The sequence below is a fragment of the Epinephelus lanceolatus genome, chromosome 22, assembly GCF_041903045.1.
Source record: "Epinephelus lanceolatus isolate andai-2023 chromosome 22, ASM4190304v1, whole genome shotgun sequence".
In the NCBI taxonomy this organism is placed as follows: domain Eukaryota; kingdom Metazoa; phylum Chordata; class Actinopteri; order Perciformes; family Serranidae; genus Epinephelus; species Epinephelus lanceolatus.
In genome coordinates this window covers 29,316,444-29,336,371 of record NC_135755.1, presented here as the reverse complement: position 1 = coordinate 29,336,371, position 19,928 = coordinate 29,316,444, and the positions used below count along the sequence as shown (strand labels likewise).

General features: G+C 40.3%; 1 protein-coding gene across 1 annotated transcript in view; it reads right to left on the bottom strand.

Moving 5' to 3' along the window:
• Positions 1-4,868: 4,868 nt before the first annotated feature.
• Positions 4,869-19,928, bottom strand: part of chrnb1 (cholinergic receptor, nicotinic, beta 1 (muscle)) — a 38,174-nt gene continuing 23,114 nt past the window's right edge. Inside the window, exons 9-11 of the mRNA XM_033610271.2 lie at positions 15,144-15,319; positions 6,057-6,204; positions 4,869-5,849 (exon numbers count right to left, since the gene is read on the bottom strand). Coding sequence (XP_033466162.1) covers positions 5,703-5,849; positions 6,057-6,204; positions 15,144-15,319 — 471 coding nt within the window. The 3' untranslated portion in view covers positions 4,869-5,702. The remainder of the gene's footprint in view (positions 5,850-6,056; positions 6,205-15,143; positions 15,320-19,928) is intronic.

Genomic DNA, 19,928 nt, shown 5'->3' with positions numbered 1-19,928 from the left:
AATCAGCATTGTGTCATCTCCTCTAGTAGTGGCTTGGGTGAAACGGACATTTACGGACACGTAGAAGTTACGCACTATAGCTTTGAATCTGAGATTTAGATGTACCCCGTGCAAGCTAGTTTAGGTAAGTCACCAATACTAAAGTCTATCTCTGTCTTATACAGCAAACACATATCGATGGAGGACAGACTTTGACAAAATACAAGCAAAGAAACCTAAAACCTCAAGTGCATTAGTTTGCATTAGCATAGTATAGGTTTTGACAGCATACATGCTAGGCCTAGAGTTTGCAGCTTTTGGATATAAACTTGACTCTGGAGTTTCTTTACACTATCTACCAAAATTAAATCGTAGCAGATACTAATGTATCTGGCATGACCGCTAACATGGTGTCAGCCACTTCTAGTTAGTGCACAAGCTAACAAACAACATAAACGAATAAAAGATGCTAGCTACACTTACCATTTTGGTACTTCTCATCTGAGTCTGGGTCTCATTAAGGCACGAACATATATGGTTGAATCTCTTCGATATTTTCTTTAACGCTAATGCTAGCCATCTTGATGCATGCTCCGCCCCCGGGGACGGCACCAGCCTTTGAAGTCAATTTTATGTAGCTGCCAAACATGGAATTACAACTTCCGGGGCCTACCTGTGATGCTATGGGGCCCAAAAAGACTTTTTTACCCACAGAGTTACATATGTAAGTCACGTCTGTAAATCAGTAGATACATTTTTTGGAGCATCACAGCCCAAAAGAAATGATTTGTTTCACCGTTGAGATTTGACCCATTTTGTCCAATAACATTTCCAAGTCTAGAACCAAGCAATTAGGTAATTTTTATCCCCACTTAAGTTAGTGGAAGGCTAAACCTGAAGTTAGCCAGTTAACTAGTGGAAATTAGCCGCTTAGCCGTGCTCAGCTACTGTAAGTTTCTTATGTGCCTGCTCTATGGGCCCCACATTAGATCCAGATAATTTTATACTGTGGAAATTTTTTTTTTTTTTTTTTTTGCTCTGTGCATCAAACACTGTATCCAGTTTTCTTTAAACACCCATCACTGGTCAACCTAGCTACCTGGCTAGCACACTGGAGAAAGTGAAAGCAACTATTAACTATTATGTGCAAACTCCTTGTCAAACAAAATATTAATATTAGTAAGCTATAAGTAAAACATGTCTGGAGGGGGATTTTTGAATTACAAGCAATAGTAGGAAAGGAACAGGGATCATATCCACAGCTCTAACATTATACCAGTGATATCAGAGCGTTTGTGACAAGTCAAATAAAAGAGAGATAATAATTTGCAGGTAGTAGAGCAGAAAATACATCATTCAGTAGACATGGTGTAACTTAATATGTCCAGAAGGCATTAAAGTGAATGTATTTATCGGAATTAAAATGAGCAATGCTGAGAGACTGATCTCCACAGATACCATGAGGTGAAAACCTGCAGGATGAAGTTGAAGAAGCTGAGTCCAGAACTATCGAACTTCTTGGCAGGCGCAGCGAGCTGTTGTCAATAGTGATGGAGAGGTCTTATAGGATTCATGAGTTTGAGCAGAAAAAGCGCACCCCAGTCTCAGCTGATATTGAGTTTGAGGTGAGCTCGAGGCTAGAGAAGATAAGCATGTCGAATAGATATAAAAATAGAGATGGATGTTGTTGCCATAGAAATGGAGAGGGAAGTTCTGAGATGTGAAGACTACAAGTGTGATGATGGATGAGGTGAAGGCCTTGGAAAGAACTCTGGGTCCTGCTGCTTCTTTGATCCTTCATGCTGCTTTTTATGAAGGTAATGTCTGTATTTCCAGGGCCGTAAAGTTATTTTGTCTGTTACACAAGATAAGAAAATATTCACCCTTCCATCACCTTCTCTCTGTCTCTACTTTCTATTACCTCCCTCTGTTGGATCTGAGGTCATGCTATCCTCTCTCCTGCATGCTGGTCAGGGTTTCCGGAACAAAAACACAAACAGGCCATAAATCAGACGCAGGTTGAGAAAATGTCTCCGACTTGCTCTCCTGCGTGCCACGTCAGAATGACCAATGTGTGTTTTTGTTTATCTGTTGAACATCTTCTCAATGCTACAATTTCATGCAAGGTCACAGTGTTAGTTAATAAGCTGAGGATAGAAGTGAGTGCAATTTAAACGCGCCGATAATGTTGCCAGGTCTATAATATTGAGGCTCTATCAGCACTGTCGCTGCAATGAGCTGTCGAGAATGACTGCAGACTTTCACCCTTCAAACACTTCAGCTCTCACTGCATATGCATGAGTGTATTTACACATAGAAATATCAGGGAAGCCCATGCAGCAGTGTCTGGTAACCACTGCCAGTGTGTGTGCGTGTGTGTGATTATTAATAGCAGAGCAGGCAGGTGATGAGCGAAGGGTCGCGACTTTCACAGCAGCATTCTGACAACAGATGGAGCCTTTGATATCATCCCCTCAGATCTTTATTTAAAAAACAAAAACAAAATGAAACACAAGATTAAAGGGGCAGGTGTGTGTTTATGTCATGTGAGAGAGAAAGGACATGTGGTGTGTGTCTGCGAGAAGCGAGACATTGAGAGGCACAGGTCTCCTGTATAATGGGAATTCCACAGGCTATTGGTGCAACTGGTGAATTGAGTTGGCATTCTGCTCTGGACTCCAACATAAGAATAGCCTCCATGCAAACACACACATAGGGTGCCGAAAATACAAAGAGGATTACTATGGTTGCAGATATATCCACAAAGCATGTGCCACACTCCAGCACATTCTGACACAGGGAAATGAAAGGCATACAGCCTGCTCATTATAGCATCTGATTTGTCCTGGTGTTTATGTGTGAACACCGCATATGAATATCCATCTCTGGATCCAAGCTCTTCAGACAGAGTCCTGCTATAACTAATACACTAAAGTAACCAGGCTGTTCTCATGCACTGTTCGTATGTACAGCTACAACAAGCAATGCACTAGAATTCATATATAACCCATGCAATTATGTGACCAATGCATTTACAGAGTAAAGAAGGAAGTAATACAAACAGCAAAAGTCTGCATGAGGATATAGGTTTTGGTGGTGGATGGGTCAAACAGGAATGCTGCTCAGCATTGCAGCAAAAAGCATTTTCCCTATAGGCCACCATTATAAAAGACATGTCTGTAAAACTTGTCAGGACACTTGAACTGCAAACTTGGTCAGAAACTATTCTTTCTATTATGAATTTTTGATCCATGGAGGTTTTATATTTGTAAAACTTATCTGGAGGTAAGAAAAGCAGTTTAAAAATCTGTGACATCATCACAATGTAAAGTCTATGAGCCGAATGGGCTCATAGACTCACAGCCAGGGCCAGTGGGAGAAATGCTACTGCGCATATTCAGTGGGCCACATACTGAGGAAGTAAACCCGGAACTAAAAACTTTTTTGCCATGTGTTCCAAGCGAGCAATCTCATCAGAATGAATAGTCAACATCTTGGCATCCGGTACTTAGGTATTATTATTTATCTATGACTTTACCCCAGGAGACTGCTGTTCTTGTTCCATGGAGGGTACTTTGTCACCGTCTTTCTTTTCCTAAACCTAACCCACATAACTTTACATGAAGAACATACCTTTATGTTAGTTCGTAAAGTGATGACAGCCAACCAAGTTGCTTTTCCTGAACCTAACCTACATAACATTACTTTCCTGAACCTTACCTACATAACGTTACTTTGCTAAACCTAATCTACGTAACATTACTTTCCTAAACCTAATCTACATAATGTTACTTTCCTAAACCTAATCTACATAATGTTACTTTCCTAAACCTAATCTACGTAACGTTACTTTCCTAAACCTAATCTACATAACGTTACTTTCCTAAACCTAATCTACACGTTACTTTCCTAAACCTAATCTACATAATGTTACTTTCCTAAACCTAATCTACATAATGTTACTTTCCTAAACCTAATCTACGTAACGTTACTTTCCTAAACCTAATCTACATAACGTTACTTTCCTAAACCTAATCTACACGTTACTTTCCTAAACCTAATCTACATAATGTTACTTTCCTAAACCTAATCTATGTAACGTTACTTTCCTAAACCTAATCTACATAACGTTACTTTCCTAAACCTAATCTACACGTTACTTTCCTAAACCTAATCTACATAATGTTACTTTCCTAAACCTAATCTACATAATGTTACTTTCCTAAACCTAATCTACGTAACGTTACTTTCCTAAACCTAATCTACATAACGTTACTTTCCTAAACCTAATCTACACGTTACTTTCCTAAACCTTACCTACATAACTTTACTTTCCTAAACTTAACCTACATAACTTTACTTTCTTAAACCTGACCTGCGACACGTAACTTTCCTAAACTTAACATACGTAACTCTACATCAAGAACATAAATTTACGTTAAGTACCTAGTGAGATGACACCCAACCAAGTTTCTTTGTTAATACTTAATCTTCTGTACATACTTTTCCTAAACCTAACCTACGTAATGTAACTTTCCTAAAGCTAACCCTTGTAACGTTATTTGCCTAAACCTAACCAATGCAACTTTGCTTTAAGAATGAAATTTTACGTTAGGTGTGTAACGTGATGAGGCCCAACCATGTTTCTTTCCTAAACCTAATACACGCAACAGTTACTTTCCTAAACCTAAGCTATGTGACTTTACTTACCTAAACATAAGTTATATAACTTTATGTTCAGTACACAACTTCACGAGAAGTACGCAAGATAACAATGCCATTCGTTGCTTGCTAATTCATTAGATATTATATGAACCGTTGCATGTGCATTTTTGTAAAATATCAAAACCACCACTGTAGGGGGATACATTAAAAAACACACCAGTAGCTCAGATGTATGTATTTATAGACATGTAATGTACACTAACATTGACTTGGTTGTTATATTTCATAAAAGTATCAGTGCCCTTGCACACATAATGCAGTTTTGGCTAGTTTAAATGATCTATGTCAAGAGATCTGTCCATGACATTTCCATGTGATTAAGGCAACAATACTGAGGCCGAGAAGTTCTTGAGCACTTGTGCTCATTCAGCCAAGGAATCTCAAGATGTTCATTCACTTGCAAATTGAGGTTGAATGCAGGAAAAAAAAACCTCACAATCTGACAAACCTCAGCTGGTCAAACAACATGCCATCCTCTCAGGGTAGGAAGAATAAAGATGCATGCCCCTCTGTTCATGCATTATGTCCAAAAATTGACGTGGATTGTCAAAATTTTGTCAACTTTGGTTAGGAAGCAGTGGTGCAGCCGAGGGTCAAGAACTGGTCGTACAGGACTCGTGCTTTACTGGGTCAAAGACTTATGTGCTGAAATAACAGTCTTTGCCTTCCATATGGCCATGAATAAGAATGCTGTATAAGAAATTATTGTTTGTCACGATATGGATACTGTTAAGATGTTTTTCAATATTGACACTGTCCACAATAAAGGGAAATTTTGAGGTCATTTGGGGTGCTAGTCATGCATGAAAGTAAAGTAAACTGGCAGTGTTTGATAACAGATGGCAGCTGAAAACGTGAGGTGCAGTGGGCAAGTTTCTTGCCTGGATTACATATAACAGTTTCCACATGCAGCTTAACGCAGTGATTTCTTCTTCCCTATTTGTTGAGGTGGTAAATTAGGATGGGTATAGCTTAAGAAGACCAAATGTCCCGCTGTTTCAGGGGGCCTTGAAGGGGTCAGCGGGTGTGTGGTTGAAGCTGGCATCGGCGAAGATGGCCAAGGTGCCCACGGTGGTGAAGATGACAAATATCCAGAGGAACATGCGGTCCACCACCATGGCCACATACTGCCAGTCCTCCTTTAGCTGGAGGATGATGAATGGTTGGATGAATGGGGTGGACATGTTAAACAGAATGGGGGGAGGAAGAAGGAGAAGTTGGGAAGAAGTAGTCGTGGAAAGGCGGGAAAACACAGATGAACAGATGGGATAAAAAGAAAACAGAGTAGAGTTCAGAAACTAAATGATGGCCTTTTATGATCCATATCAGCTAACTCAGACAGGCAAACTTACAGCTTCATAGTCCTTCTCAGCCTGCAGAGCCTCAGCGATATATGTGATGGCCTCTATGGCTGATTTGAGCTCGTCAGGTAGCGTGAGGTAGCTACTGGGGCCATCAATGAACTTTCTCAGATCTGTACACATACCTTCCGGCTGGAACCTGAACAACAAGACACACAAACATTAATGTCACAGTAAAATATCAAGAACGCACATTTGATATTACAAATAAACCTCAGGATTGATTCAGGAGAAATGAAGTGTGTACACATAAACATCCAAACCGAACATGAGCTTGCAGAATGCAGTGACCTGTGAGCAGACTAATTAAAGCTGTAAAATAGTAAAGCGTCTATGAGGCAGGCTGCACGTCTCCTTTGCACTCTTCTGTCATTCAGAGAGGAATAAAGAGAAGGTCAGAGGAGCTCCCCGGGCTCGCTCTGCCAGTGTGGGAGTCACCACTCTGCATCTGCTGACTGGGCTGTTCTGGCTGAGAAACCGTCCCTGTGCCTGTGTGTGTGCATGTTTCTGTGTTTACTTGTTGCTCTTAGTTACCAACCATCAGCTGCGATGGTGTGCCAGCGGTTGCTGGGGGAAGCTGGGAGAGGGTGCCTGTGGGTGTTTTCGTAACTCTGCTGTCACTCACAAGTTTTCACATGACAGGTCTAACAGTAGGTCAAGTTGTTTTTGTTCCTTATGAAAATCGTAACAAAGAACATTAGCACAGCCACTGTAAGGTACTGGTTGCACCAGACCAAGTAATGCTGTAGAAAAGTTGCAGCAAAGTTTTCATTTGGTAGAGGACAGATGTGCTATTTCTTAATTCAAAATCTATATTGTCTTGTTGCTCTTGAAGAAACTCATAGCATTCCTCATTAACCTTTTCTGTTCTGCTTTTCCCTGCTGATTTCCTATGCATTCTGGTACAGAGTGTCCTTGAGCAATGACACATGGATTTCCATTGGCTGCTTCCAGTAGAGCGTCCGTCACAGAGCTCTAATACTTCTATAACTTTAAGTAGTGATACAGCACGACTCTCTCTGCAGGACGTCACAGCTAAGACATTTGGTTGAGAAATGAAATAGCCTCTGAAATAAAAGGGTACTTCTGGTTTATGTAGTTTTGGCCATCATTTCTATCAGTCATGATAATGTACTCACCCAAGTATCAAAAATGTCCAAAGGGGCATGACAGACGAGCAATTAGACTACTTTTGCCAGATTATCTAAACCAATGATTCTCAAATACCTCTTCTCCACAAACATGGAATGGGTTATGTTCCGGTGCCAACGCCTAATTTTGTACCATTCATAGTATTCTGACCAAAAAATAATTGGTTCAGAACCCAAAAAGTTGGTTCTCAGCTGGAACCAAAAAATAGCAAGGTTTCCATGATCTGAGTAGGACGTTCGCTATCTTGCAAGGGGTCGTTAGCTGAAAAAAAAAAATTGAAAACCTCTGATCTAAACCACTTTATTCTGAGGTCAAACCAAAAGCGTGTATAGAAAATGTCTGTCATAATCCCTTATTGCATGTACATACAACCATAGCAAGTGTAGTAGGTCAAAGTAAGAAGTTAGAAGAACTTAGTCAACGTAACTGATATAAAAGTTCATATTAAAAGGTTCAGGTAATAATATTTCTTTGGTTCTCTAGGGGATTGTTGTAAACCCGATTGACTGCTTGTATTTCTATTCTCTATTTTGTTTTCTAAATGTCATTATCACACATAGGATTGAAATAAAATAAATAAAATAAGAAATAAAAAGGGATTCATGTCGTGGGATTTTTGGGCCTATTATGACAAGGAGCAGAAACACATAGCTCACAGGCACACAAAAATGCATGTAGCAATAAGTGTTCCTGCATATAGTGTTTGTAAAATTCGTCTATTAAACTAGACATAATGGAAGCAGTATTTCCCCATAACAAAATCCCTTAAGCTCATCTGCTCTTGGTCCTTGCCATGACCTTGTCCAAACCCACAACATTCTGACATATTAACATTTTTCTCCTCGCACAACAGCTGCTTCTGTTTTCTTATGAAACACCTCAAATATTAAACACCTTACATTTTCTACATCCTATGAAAAAAAACCCAGACAAAATGAGGACTTGCAGGCCATGCAGCTAACCACCAGAGGGCAGTATGGCACTGTGTCTTTAACTCTAAACATTAAAAGGGAGAGTAACCTGACAGTCAGGACAAAGTAGAGAGCTGCTTTGTATTCAGTGCAGCAATTTTGGGGGTTTACAATGCAGCGCTGCCGTCGCTGCTGCTCCTGCGAGTGTGGCAGGTGAAGAGGCTGTGACCTAAGAGAGGTGGAGCCTCATCAGATAGAGAAAGAGGGAAAGATAAGAGAGGGAGGTAGAGAGAGAGGGGGAGAGACACAATTTGGCCTCTTCACCCCCTCCTCCCTTCTCCCTCCTGTGTGGCTCAAAGTAGCACTTCATCAGCGAGAAGTAAATGACTATTCAGGAGACTAATTCAACTAAAAACTGGCTGCGTCTGGTGCCAAGACATGCACTAAACCCAATTAAGAAGGTGGGTGTGAATGTGTGTGTACGTGTGGGCTCAAGAGAGATACTGCTGTCTCATCAAATTGCTCTAATAGAGCATCCCTCCCCTCGCTCTTCCGTCACCCGTTCTTTCACCTAGACACGCAGCGTCCCGCTCTAATGTGTCAGAGTGGATTTGTGCGGGTCATTATTATTTTAGCAACGATCCTCTGCCGCCTCAAGTCTTTCCCCCTAGACATATTTCACTTCTCACAGGAGGTGAAGGATAGAGAGAAAGCCACGGCTACAGACTGTGAGGAGTGTTTTGGTGTGTATTAATAGAGCAGCAGGGAGGCTGAATAATTAAGGGTGTTACATAGTGACTGATTCCCAAGACGTACAGTTGCTCGTTTTACCAAATTCACCCAAACAAGGTCACCCATTTCCTGTGTACAAAGTATAGAGACTTGGGTTAGATTGCTAAAACGGTTTGTCACTTACTTGTGTGCCAGCATTGGCCCAAATCCAGCCCTGAATTCAACAGCTTCAGGGGAAGCACTCAACAGTGTAGGTTTCATTGGAGGTATTTGGTTCTAACATCTATATGCCCTTTTAAAAAATGTTCCTCTTTAAGAAAAATAGCTTTGTTTTGTACTTTTTAGCATACTGCCCCCACAACTTTAATTTAAATGCACTACTGTCCTGGTGCAAACACCTCTCAAAGTCTGAGCCAAAGGTCAAAAAGTGAAGAGCTAATATTTCATTCATTTCATTCCTGATCAGTTCCAACCTTGCAATGGCCCCAAAACTGAGGATAACTTTATTTGGCAGCCTGAATTTTGGCAGCTGTTAGTGGAAGCATATAAAATCTGACACTGTGATATTTACACACAGGACGTGTGATATGTGACAGTGATCTTTAAGAAGATGTCTAAGTGTGTTGGCACAAAGCCTTTAGAACAGTCTAAAACCTAAAACACATCAGTGTGTCAACTTGATTTCTTATGCTTTTCCTTATTTTCTGGCATATAATGTTATAATGTCAGATATTTGTATTAAACATGGCCAAAGTTTCACATAATGAGGTAAATGTACCTAAAAGTAATCCCTGTGAGAAAAAAAACTCACTAGCCTACACTGCTACATGAAGCTACATGCTAACGTAGGTGAAACCTGGAAACTTGGTTTTTAATGTTGTTAAGTTCTCCAGTCATATTCTTGCTTGACCATGTCCGGTTGTGTTAAGAAGCTTTTAGTGGCAATTTTTCATAGGAGAAAATTCCACTTTACTCCATTACATCACTCCCCAGATGCAATGACATGACATGTATCAACCTGATCTCACAGAAATACGTGAAATGACCACGACCTATTAACACCGCATTACGTGGTGGCAGCACGTAATGGGTTGAAATTACGTGCTGCCACCACGAAAACAATGCCAATGTAAAGTCAATTAGGGTCCTCTCCTGTGGTGGACACACGGATTCCCTGATTCAATCACGTCACGTCAACCTCGTTTTCCTCAATGATATCTTTAACATTCCTGTATACACACAAAAACGCGGAAGTGTTCTTGATATTAAAACGGCAAATATATTCCTCTGTTATAATTTCCCACCAATAATAATAATAATGATAATAACGTGATAGTTCGGCTGTTCTAGATATTTGTTATAGCCTATTCAAATATTCAATCACAAAAACGCCGTTTCTAGAGAACTTGCTAAAATATCTGAAATGAACCATCATGCCTACTTTTTCTTAACATATTTCATCTACGTGCAGTGTCATTACTAGTTCAGCTTTACTAGACATTTGATATATTCAGTAGATGTATCTTTTTACGACCCTGTTTTACAAGCCGCAAAAAAACACTACCGTCCCAAAAACGTTTTTAGAGAACTATCTAAAATAACTACGATTAGCCAACATCCTTGCTTTTTTTCTTAACATAGTTCATCTAGATGCAGTGTAATAACTACTTCGGCTTTACTATATATTAGATTTATTCAGTAGATTTATCTTTTTACAACCCTATTTTACAAGCCACAAACGAACCTACTGTCCCAAAAACGCTGTTTCTAGTGTATTAGCTAAAATATCAAAAATTAGCCGACATCTTTACTTTTTCTTAACATAGTTCATCTAGGTGCAGTGTAACAACTCGTTCGGCTTTACTTGATATTAGATATATTCAGTAGATATATCTTTTTACAACCCTATTTAGAGCCCTACTTTGCAAATCAGAAGAACTACAACTATGTTGCTGATATGTATCAAACTGCATGGCGCGGTCCCAGGGAATTGTAGTTTTTTTAAAAATCTAAGTGTTTTTCCCAGATTTGGAAGTTGTAAATACTGAATTGAGAGTAGACTGTGGACTTTAAGGGGATGGTAAACACATTTGTGAAATCAGATTTTAAATATCTAATTTCTAAATGGGTGAAAATTAATTTCATCCATATTTTATCCATATCTGACAACACCCTCAGTTGTTGACTACACTCACATGATAGCTGAGGTCAAGAGCTCTCTATAACAGTTGGTCCCATGTCTGTACCCCCTTTAGTTGCTGAGTTATAAGCCCTCAAACATGCACTGAGGTCAAGGTTCAAAGGTCAATGGCTGAAAGCAGGAGCCATGTAGAATCATCATACTGACATATGTTACTCTCCAGGTTGAGACCTTTCCAATGATGTATTTGGTTTAGCTCTACGACAAAGTTTAGATTTTTTTCATTTTTTGGACACAAGCCATGCCAGGTGTAGTTTCAGAGAGCACTTTGAAGGCCCAGTGTATAAAATGAGTTTTGTTTGTTTCTTTGCTTGTTCTTATCTTTTTTACTGTAGATAGTTACTAACATGAGTCATCCTCAGACAATATACAATACTACTAAAAAGTAAAACCAATAATAACATTAATGAAATAAGTAAAAATAATATTAAAATCATACTGAAATTTTAAAATCTATTTACAGAGTGGAATGGTAGCCTAATAGATAACTTAGATAATATTTATTATTGCTTAGATACTATTTAGCCTATTATTGTATTTACTTTTAGCATGTTCTACTTTTGAGTAATTTCCGAGAAGTTATGATAAAAAAAAAAATAAAAAATTACAGACTATAGGAGACAACCTCTTCAATGTCTCACGTCAATTAATTAACACTATTTGTCGGCTTTTTATAATGCCTTTTTTTTTTTTTTTTTTTTTTGCTGCTGTCTCCAGTTGAGAGTGGTGATTTGCTAAATACATTCTACAATAATAATTAGATTAACATTTGGTCTATAATATTGTTGGCTATATTACACATTTTAATTAAAAAAAACGGAAGAATAAAAGAAATAAACACCGAAATAATTACTTTTTTTTTATTGATACTCCTCTCTGACACACACACACACACACACACACATTGAACACGCGATTGAATGAATGAATGAATGAATGAATGAATGAACGAACATTAGAAGTGGTTCAGCCACAGTCCCACCGGCTGGCGTGGTCACATTGAGATTACATTTGTTTTTTATTACTAACAAAATGTTTTATATTGACCGTATGAATGGTTTCGTTTTCAAATAAATATTTGGAAATGAAAATATGCTTTGGTGTACTTTTACAGAGTTTTGCAATATGTATATAGCCTACCTGTATCAAAATGTATAATTTTCAGCAGCGGTTTGTGTGACAGCTGCCACGGTCGGAGGTATAACCAGTGGGGCAGCCCCTGGTTCTGTGGGTCTGGCTTGGGGTCCGCTCTCCCCTGGTGGAGTGGAGGGTGTCCGGGTTGCCAGGAGCAGACGGCTCCATGTGATGGTGTTTCCTCTCTGGTTCTTCCGTGCTCAGCCTTATTTTTATCTTCTTATTTATTTATTTATTAGTGGCGTTTGGATTCAGTTACGGCAGACGGATGGCAATCTGAAATGGAATGAAGCCCACAGACGGCGGAGAGCAGCTACAAAACAGTAGTGGAACGCGCCCCATCCGCCCACAGCACAATGCTCTTAAAGCCCTACGCTATCAAAAGCTGGCAAAATATATTTATTTTATTTTATGGCCTTGACATTAACCTGTCATATTGTTGAGTTATCAAGGACACTTCCATGTTTTTGTGTGTATACAGGAATGTTAAAGATATCATTGAGGAAAACGAGGTTGACGTGACGTGACTGAATCAGGGAATCCGTGTGTCCACCACAGGAGAGGATCCTAATTGACTTTACATTGGCATTGTTTTCATGGTGGCAGCACGTAATTTCAACCCATTACGTACTGCCACCACGTAATGCGGTGTTAATAGGTCGTGGTCATTTCACATATTTCTGTGAGATCAGGTTGACCTGCAACCACATTCTGTTTGGAGCCTACATTACACGCCCCTAGAAACTAAACCCACCACCAGCACAAGACGAACAAACCAGTGCGATGGTTACTTGAACCTGGCTACATTGTCATGTTGCAGTAAATAAATATGAGGCCAAACACAGCAATAATCTACTTTATGATTCACTGTACATGACGATGTGATTCAACTTATAAGTAACAAGATATAACCTTTATCCTAACCCTAACCCTAATGTTATCCGTCTTTCTTTTATCCTAACACTTAATAACTAGCTAAAAGCTAATTAAGCAGTTTCTTCAGGTTTCCACTTCCGGACCAAATGGTGGAGGCTGATTTTGAAATGACACGTAGGTATGATGGGTGAATAATGTAGCTGGTGGGTGGTGTCAAGAAGCTGTTTCAGCATCAGCTATACCTACAGCTGGAAGCACCAGTCAGAGTAGACTTTGCTTTCTTGGGAGAGGGTCTTATAAGCCCCTTTTACACTGACAGATTTTCCGCGAATGTTGGGCCATTTTTCGGGCAAGCTGTGAGTGTTTAGACACACAGAGCCGGATTGGCGAGTTGATCCGAGGTGCTCAATTTTCCGCCTCGTAGGGTCATATTGGCAGATCCCTTTTAGTTTAGACAGACCGATGAAGACTTGTGGGAGCAGCTGTTGATGAGGCCGCACGTGCGACCCACTGGCGGTGGATAAACAGGAAACAGCTGATAGCAGGAATTAGCGAGCAGCTAGTAGCAAGAGGGAAACGCAAACCTGAAAGACACTATAAAGATGAGCAACTGGGGAGACAAGGAATTGCGCACCCTCCTTGTCCTCACAAACGAAAAGGCCATTGACCATCAGATGAAGGGAATGGTGAAGAACGGGCCGACTTATGAGAGAATCGCCGAAGGACTGACCAGCTGTGGCTTCCCTCCCATGTCACTGTTTACGTCACACGCTGAGCTACACGTTTTGTTACTTGCTCACTCCCCCTGTTGCCCCGAAAAAGGCGCATTCTGTATAAACAAAAGTAGGCAGATGGCATTTTGACGCACTCCCCAATTTTGTTTTTATACTGCCAATGCTGAAAAAAGACTGATTGGGCTTTCCTGCAGGTGTTAAAATAAAGCTTCTCAGAAAATGGGTGAATACGACTATATTAAGGTAGACAGTATGATTTAAAAAAAAGTGTTTGTTGACCGTTAAAGCATATAAACATGTTTTTGCTGAAAACCAAAATAAGAGTATGAACCTGAAAATGAACATAATAAGTCCCCTTTAATCTAGAAAACAACTAAGATATGGGTACGGGAAAATAAAATATTTGTAAACATATATTAAAAATGGCGGCACAGTGGTTAGCATTGTCGTCTCAAAGCAAGAAAGTTCCTGGTTTAAACCCGAGGTGGGGGGTTTGCATGTTTTTCCTGCATCAGGAAGGGTTTTCTCCAGGAGCTCTGACTTCTTCCCACAGTCCAAAGACATACAGGTTAACTGGTGACTCTATGGGTTTGAATGTGAGTGTGAATGGTTGCCCAATGTCAGCTGGGATAGGCTACAGCCCCCTGCAACCCCCAAGAGGATATGCGGTTAGAGAAAATGAATGGATGAATGTATTAAATATCCTTCCTTTCCATATCTGAGGTAACAGCTACACCTGGTGATGCTTATTAATGTAGAATGGGAGTAATATGGCTGTGGGAAAACAGCAAATGCTGTCCAGCTGACTTCTAAGATGACCTCCTACACTCACTTTAACATGAAACTCTATGAATACTAAACACAGGAAATGATAGCCTATATAAGCTACTGAATTTCATTTTATAGTGTAATCAAACACATTTTGGCTGTTTTGCGTTTCTACTGTACAAAGTTATTACTTAAACATACAACCCATGTGAAGGTGAGTCAGATATGGATTATGTACAAGTGGATATAAAACTGAAATTAAAGCTTTTACGTGTAATGCGCTCGCATGTTGAGGTCACACTTTATATAGGGTTTGAAAGACCTCTTTCACAACAAGCATAGAAAGGGAATTGTTCCTTGAAAGAGCTTTGTGTAACGCTTGGGTAGATTTGTGTCTTATCGTGCCTACTTGCATCTTTCCATTAACTTTGTATGCATAAAATCACATGAATACTGAACACGTGCACACAGGTATTCACAAACATGTTGACCAAAATGCATACCCACGCATACACATGCACAACTACTAATACATAAACCTATAGTATGACCCTGAACTGCAGGTTCTCACCTATTAGGCTTGGGGAACAGGATGGAGGAGTCAGGCTTGCGGATGAAGTATTCATCGGCCACTTTGCTGATGGCGACCACCTTTTTCTCTCGGCGGGGCATGGTCTCCAGGGAGAGAGGGGTCTCCACTTTTGGCCGCAGCATGCCCAGATAAGGAGGCAGCATGTGGATGAAAATCTAGGGGTAGAGGAGAGATGAAAAGCACTAGAGTTACCTTCCACTTCATCTAATTTTACGCAAGTTTGGAGATCACAAATGTAAAAAAAAGAAAAAAAACATTCATGTATATTTATTTGACTCAAAACACCATTGGTAAAGAGAAGGTTATTTAACTGTACTTTCCACTTTCAGTCAATAGCTTTTTGGCCCTCCTAGACCTCCGAAATCCATTGTCTTTCCTGGTAATAAAAATCCATTTGTTTGGATTCCTGTTCCGTGATTTATGAGACAGCTGAAATGTACTTGCCCTGTATTTGCCTATTAAGGCTGAGAAATGAGTCAAAATGTTGAATTTAGCAGTGAGATAACCTTTGAGAACAGTTGCTGCTGAATGATGTGGGTGGGGAAACCAAATGGCCGATGTGTTCCAATTCCTCAACGTCTGCTCTCAAGGTGTCCTTGAGCAAATAACATAAACTCTGGATACCCTAGTGAAGCTCTTATGTAAAGAACAGTTGTACTGGGCAGCTCCCACATGTGTTTAATTAAAATAGAGATAAATGTCTGATAAAACCTCTTTGGCTGTCAGACTTGGACCTGCCTTTGAAAGAAAATTTGACTTGATATAACAGCAAACCAATGGGCAATATGTTAGTCTTGATCAATATCACAAATGCTGTTTGCCCCTGTTAATGGTTCTTTTATCTGCGCTTTGAAGTGCTTGGATATCCTTCTTTTGAAATAACTATTGGCTTGCCTGTATTGACAGATGGATGTCAATAAAAGCCCTCTGGCAAGGTTCATACTATACTCTGGCTACAATGGAGAAAGTATCAGGAGGTGAGGCGGCTTGACTTGTATTGTAGTTTGAAAGATAAAGAGTGACTTAGCTTTTATTCAAAATCAAATATGTCCATGTTCTTATGTGACCTTTCTTTCTATCCTCTCATTTCCCAGTATACTGCAACACCTGTCATGTTTCCCATACACTGTTCTCTCTGTGTGGGACAGCAGAGCAGTGACTCACACATTGTGACATGATCATAGCAGCAAAGCAGCCAAACAGCAGGAGCTCTAAGACACTACTTCAGTGTGTGTGTGTGTGTGTGTGTGTGTGTGTGTGTGTGTGTGTGTTATACGATGCTAGAATAGCTGATTTTAGAATGTTTGACTCTGCATAATAAAAACAGACTCCTGGCCAACAATAAGTAAATACAGGATTTAGTATTTTCCCACCAAAATCAGTCCAGTCAGCAGAAAAAAATGTTGGCATTGTTCTTTTTTGCAGACCACGAATATGTTACATCTGTAAGTTTCATATGTATAATATCAACGTTTCTAACATGACAAATTGCACGAGCTGCATTTGTCATCTGGAGGTGGAGGGAATGGCATGACACCTAGGTGACAAACCTGCCAAGCTACAGACCGCTGCAAACCACTGTTCGAGAGCAATAAACAAAAGAAGGCGGTTGTTTTCTAAGCGAGTCACTGATGTGTCTCCAGCAACTTTTTAGCTACCAAACATGGCTATTTTAGCAACCTGCTGCTGTGTTTCCACCGGGGATTGTGCTGCAAAAAAGGGTTGTTTTTTACCCAGACTATGTTGTGTTTCCTGCCAAAATAGTGCCATAAAAAGCTATAGATTTTTTTCCCAAGGCATTGCTGTGTTTCCTGTCTGGATAGTGCTGCAGAAAGGGGTTATTTTTTGCAGAGACATCACTGCATTACCAGCCAAAATAGTGCTACAAAAAGCAGTTGTTTTTATAGAGACATTGCAGATTTTCCAGTCATGATATGCTATGAAAAGCGGTTGTTTCTACAGAGACACTACTGCATTTCCAGCTGACAGAGCGCTATGAATAACAGCTAATTTTCAGACATTTTTAGACATTTAGACATTAGACATATTTTTAAGACATTGCTGTGTTTACAGCCAAGAGAGTGCTATGAAAAGTAGTTGCTTTTTAGAGAGACATTGGTGCGTTTCCTATCGGGATAGTGCCACAAAAAGCGGTTGTTTATAAAGAGACATCACTGCATTTCCAGCCAGAACAGTGCTACGAAAAACAGTTGCTTTATACAGAGACATTGCAGCTTTTCCAGCCGGGATAGTGCTACGAAAAGGGATTGTATTTTATTGAGACATTGCGGCATTTCCAGTTGTGATATGCTATGAAAAGCGGTTGTTTCTACAGAGACATCACTGCACTTCCAGCTGAGAGAGTGCTATGAAAAGCAGCTGCTTTTTTACAAAGACAATGCTGCATTTACAGCCAAGAGAGTGCTATGAAAAGTGGTTGCTTTTTAGAGAGACATTGATGCATTTCCTGTCGGGATAGTGCCACAAAAGGGAACTGCCCATTGGTCCGACAGCCCATTGGTCCGACATCCCATTGTTCCGACCATATTAAACCCATTGTTCCAAAGTCCCGTTGTTCCGAAATCATCATGATGCCCTGTGGTTAAGGTCTGGTTAGGTTTAGGCACAAAAACCACTTGGTTAGGGTTAGGAAAAGATCATGGTGTGGGTTAAAATGAAAAAGAAAGTGACAAACACATAAGCCGTGAGCCTGCTCCGCCTCAAGCTTTTCCCAGCTGACCCAGAGCCGGTCGCGGCGCACCATCAAGGTAGAAATACGCCCGCTGGGAGCTGTTCAGCACCGCGGACCGTCGGACTAATGGGATGTCGGACCAATGGGCTGTCGGACCGATGACACGGACCCCCACAAAAAGCGGTTGTTAAGGAGACATCACTGCATTTCCAGCCAGAGGAGTGCTACGAAAAGCAGTTGTTTTTTACAGGGACAGCTCTGCGTTTCCTGTTTGGATAGTGCCACTATCCCAACACAAGCAAATGATCTTTTCCTAATCATAACCATGTGGTTCTGTGCCTAAAACTAACCACACAATAATCACCGGTTGTTAAAACTTTAAGTTTCAATGTAACTGCTATAGATAATGTACAAATGTTAAGTTTGCCAAAACATACAATGCCATCATTTATCCTGGAGATTGAGTTGTAAAATTTGATCTTTGGCAGAGTGGAGAAGATTTTAAAACATATCTTGCTCTTTATGTAGGAAAAAAAACAACAATTTGGTGAAATGAAATGATAGGATAAATACTTGAAAAACATGCTTTCACGTTGCACATATAACCCTGCAGGTGATATTCTCCCCACGTTCGAAGCAAAGTCAGGCCAGTTTATCTGATTAATTAATGGTTAGCCAAACTACTTTCCAGTTCACCCCATCATTGGCTCTGCTCTGGAATATTCCACTTGTGACACCTGTATAAACAAACAGAAGTGGATGCAGGAAATAATGAAAGCACATAAAATACACAATCTACTCAGTGCAAAGTGACTGTGATTGGATAACAAGGTGGTTAGCACTGCGACCTACATTTCAAGCCTTTGCTGGTTTTAACACACTTTTCTTACTGACCCCATGTGACACCTGTTAGATTTCCCACAGCTTGGTACATCACGAGCTGTGGATATAAGAGAGAAAACAGCACTCTGGAGATTCCCACTTCATCTACAAAGAGCTTATATCACACCAATGGCTGCTATAACTCAGCTAGTGTTGCTGCTCTGCCTATGTGGGACTCTGGCAGACACTATCGCAGCCGCAGAGAGCATCCAAGGCGACATCAAGGCTGAGCTGAAGGAGCTGAGAAACACACCAAGGCTGCTCTCAACACCCAGAGGATCCTGGTGGGTGAGCTGAGGAGAGAGAAGTCAGCCCTGAGTGCCATGGCCATCTGAGATGCTGAAGGCGTCGATCAAGATGGGGAAGGAAGAAAAAGCAGCAGAGATGACGTCTCTCCAGGGACTGAACTTTGGTGTCACTAAAGTGGCCTTCTCTGTAGTTTTAAAGTGTGCCGTTGGAGAGACATATGGACCATTTGACACACTTACAAAAGTCATTTTCAAATGGGTCGACACCAACACTGGCAATGCCTACAACCCCACAACAGGCACCTTCACTGTACCTGTGAAAGTAGTCTATTACTTCAGGTTCAGTGGTGTAGATAACCGTGCAAATATGTGGATGGGTGTTTGCTTGTTTAAGAATGATCAGTCTGTTAAGTACAAACAGTTACAAAACGGTGATGGTCATCGGAATTTGTCCTTTACTGTGATTCTTCAGCTGGAGAGGGGAGATGTTATTGACATCCGTATATTCCCTGATACAAGATTTGCGCCGTCAGCCTGGGGGGATGTCAACCTCTCTGGCTTCCTGCTATTTCCTCTTTGAAGTCTTAAAGAATGTTGCATGAAAAATAACAAAGTACAACTTTTCTTTGACATGTGCCAGATTTCTGACAAAGACTAAGAGTCAATGTATTTCAAAATGTAGGATTTTTGCTTCCTTGTGTAAGCTGATTGACTCGGATGTGAGGATTCATTTAAAAAACAGCAGAGCTAAATGCCCAGCATGGTACCATTAGAGCTGTAATAACAGAATACTAAGAGGAGACAAGTCAGTGTTTCCCTCATTTGTTCAAATTCAAGATATTGTATTAATACTATGAATAAATGTCATTAAAGTGTGCATGGTATCTGCTATTGTTGCTTGTTCTTGGCTTTTTTTTCAATGTATTACAATAAACGTTTGTA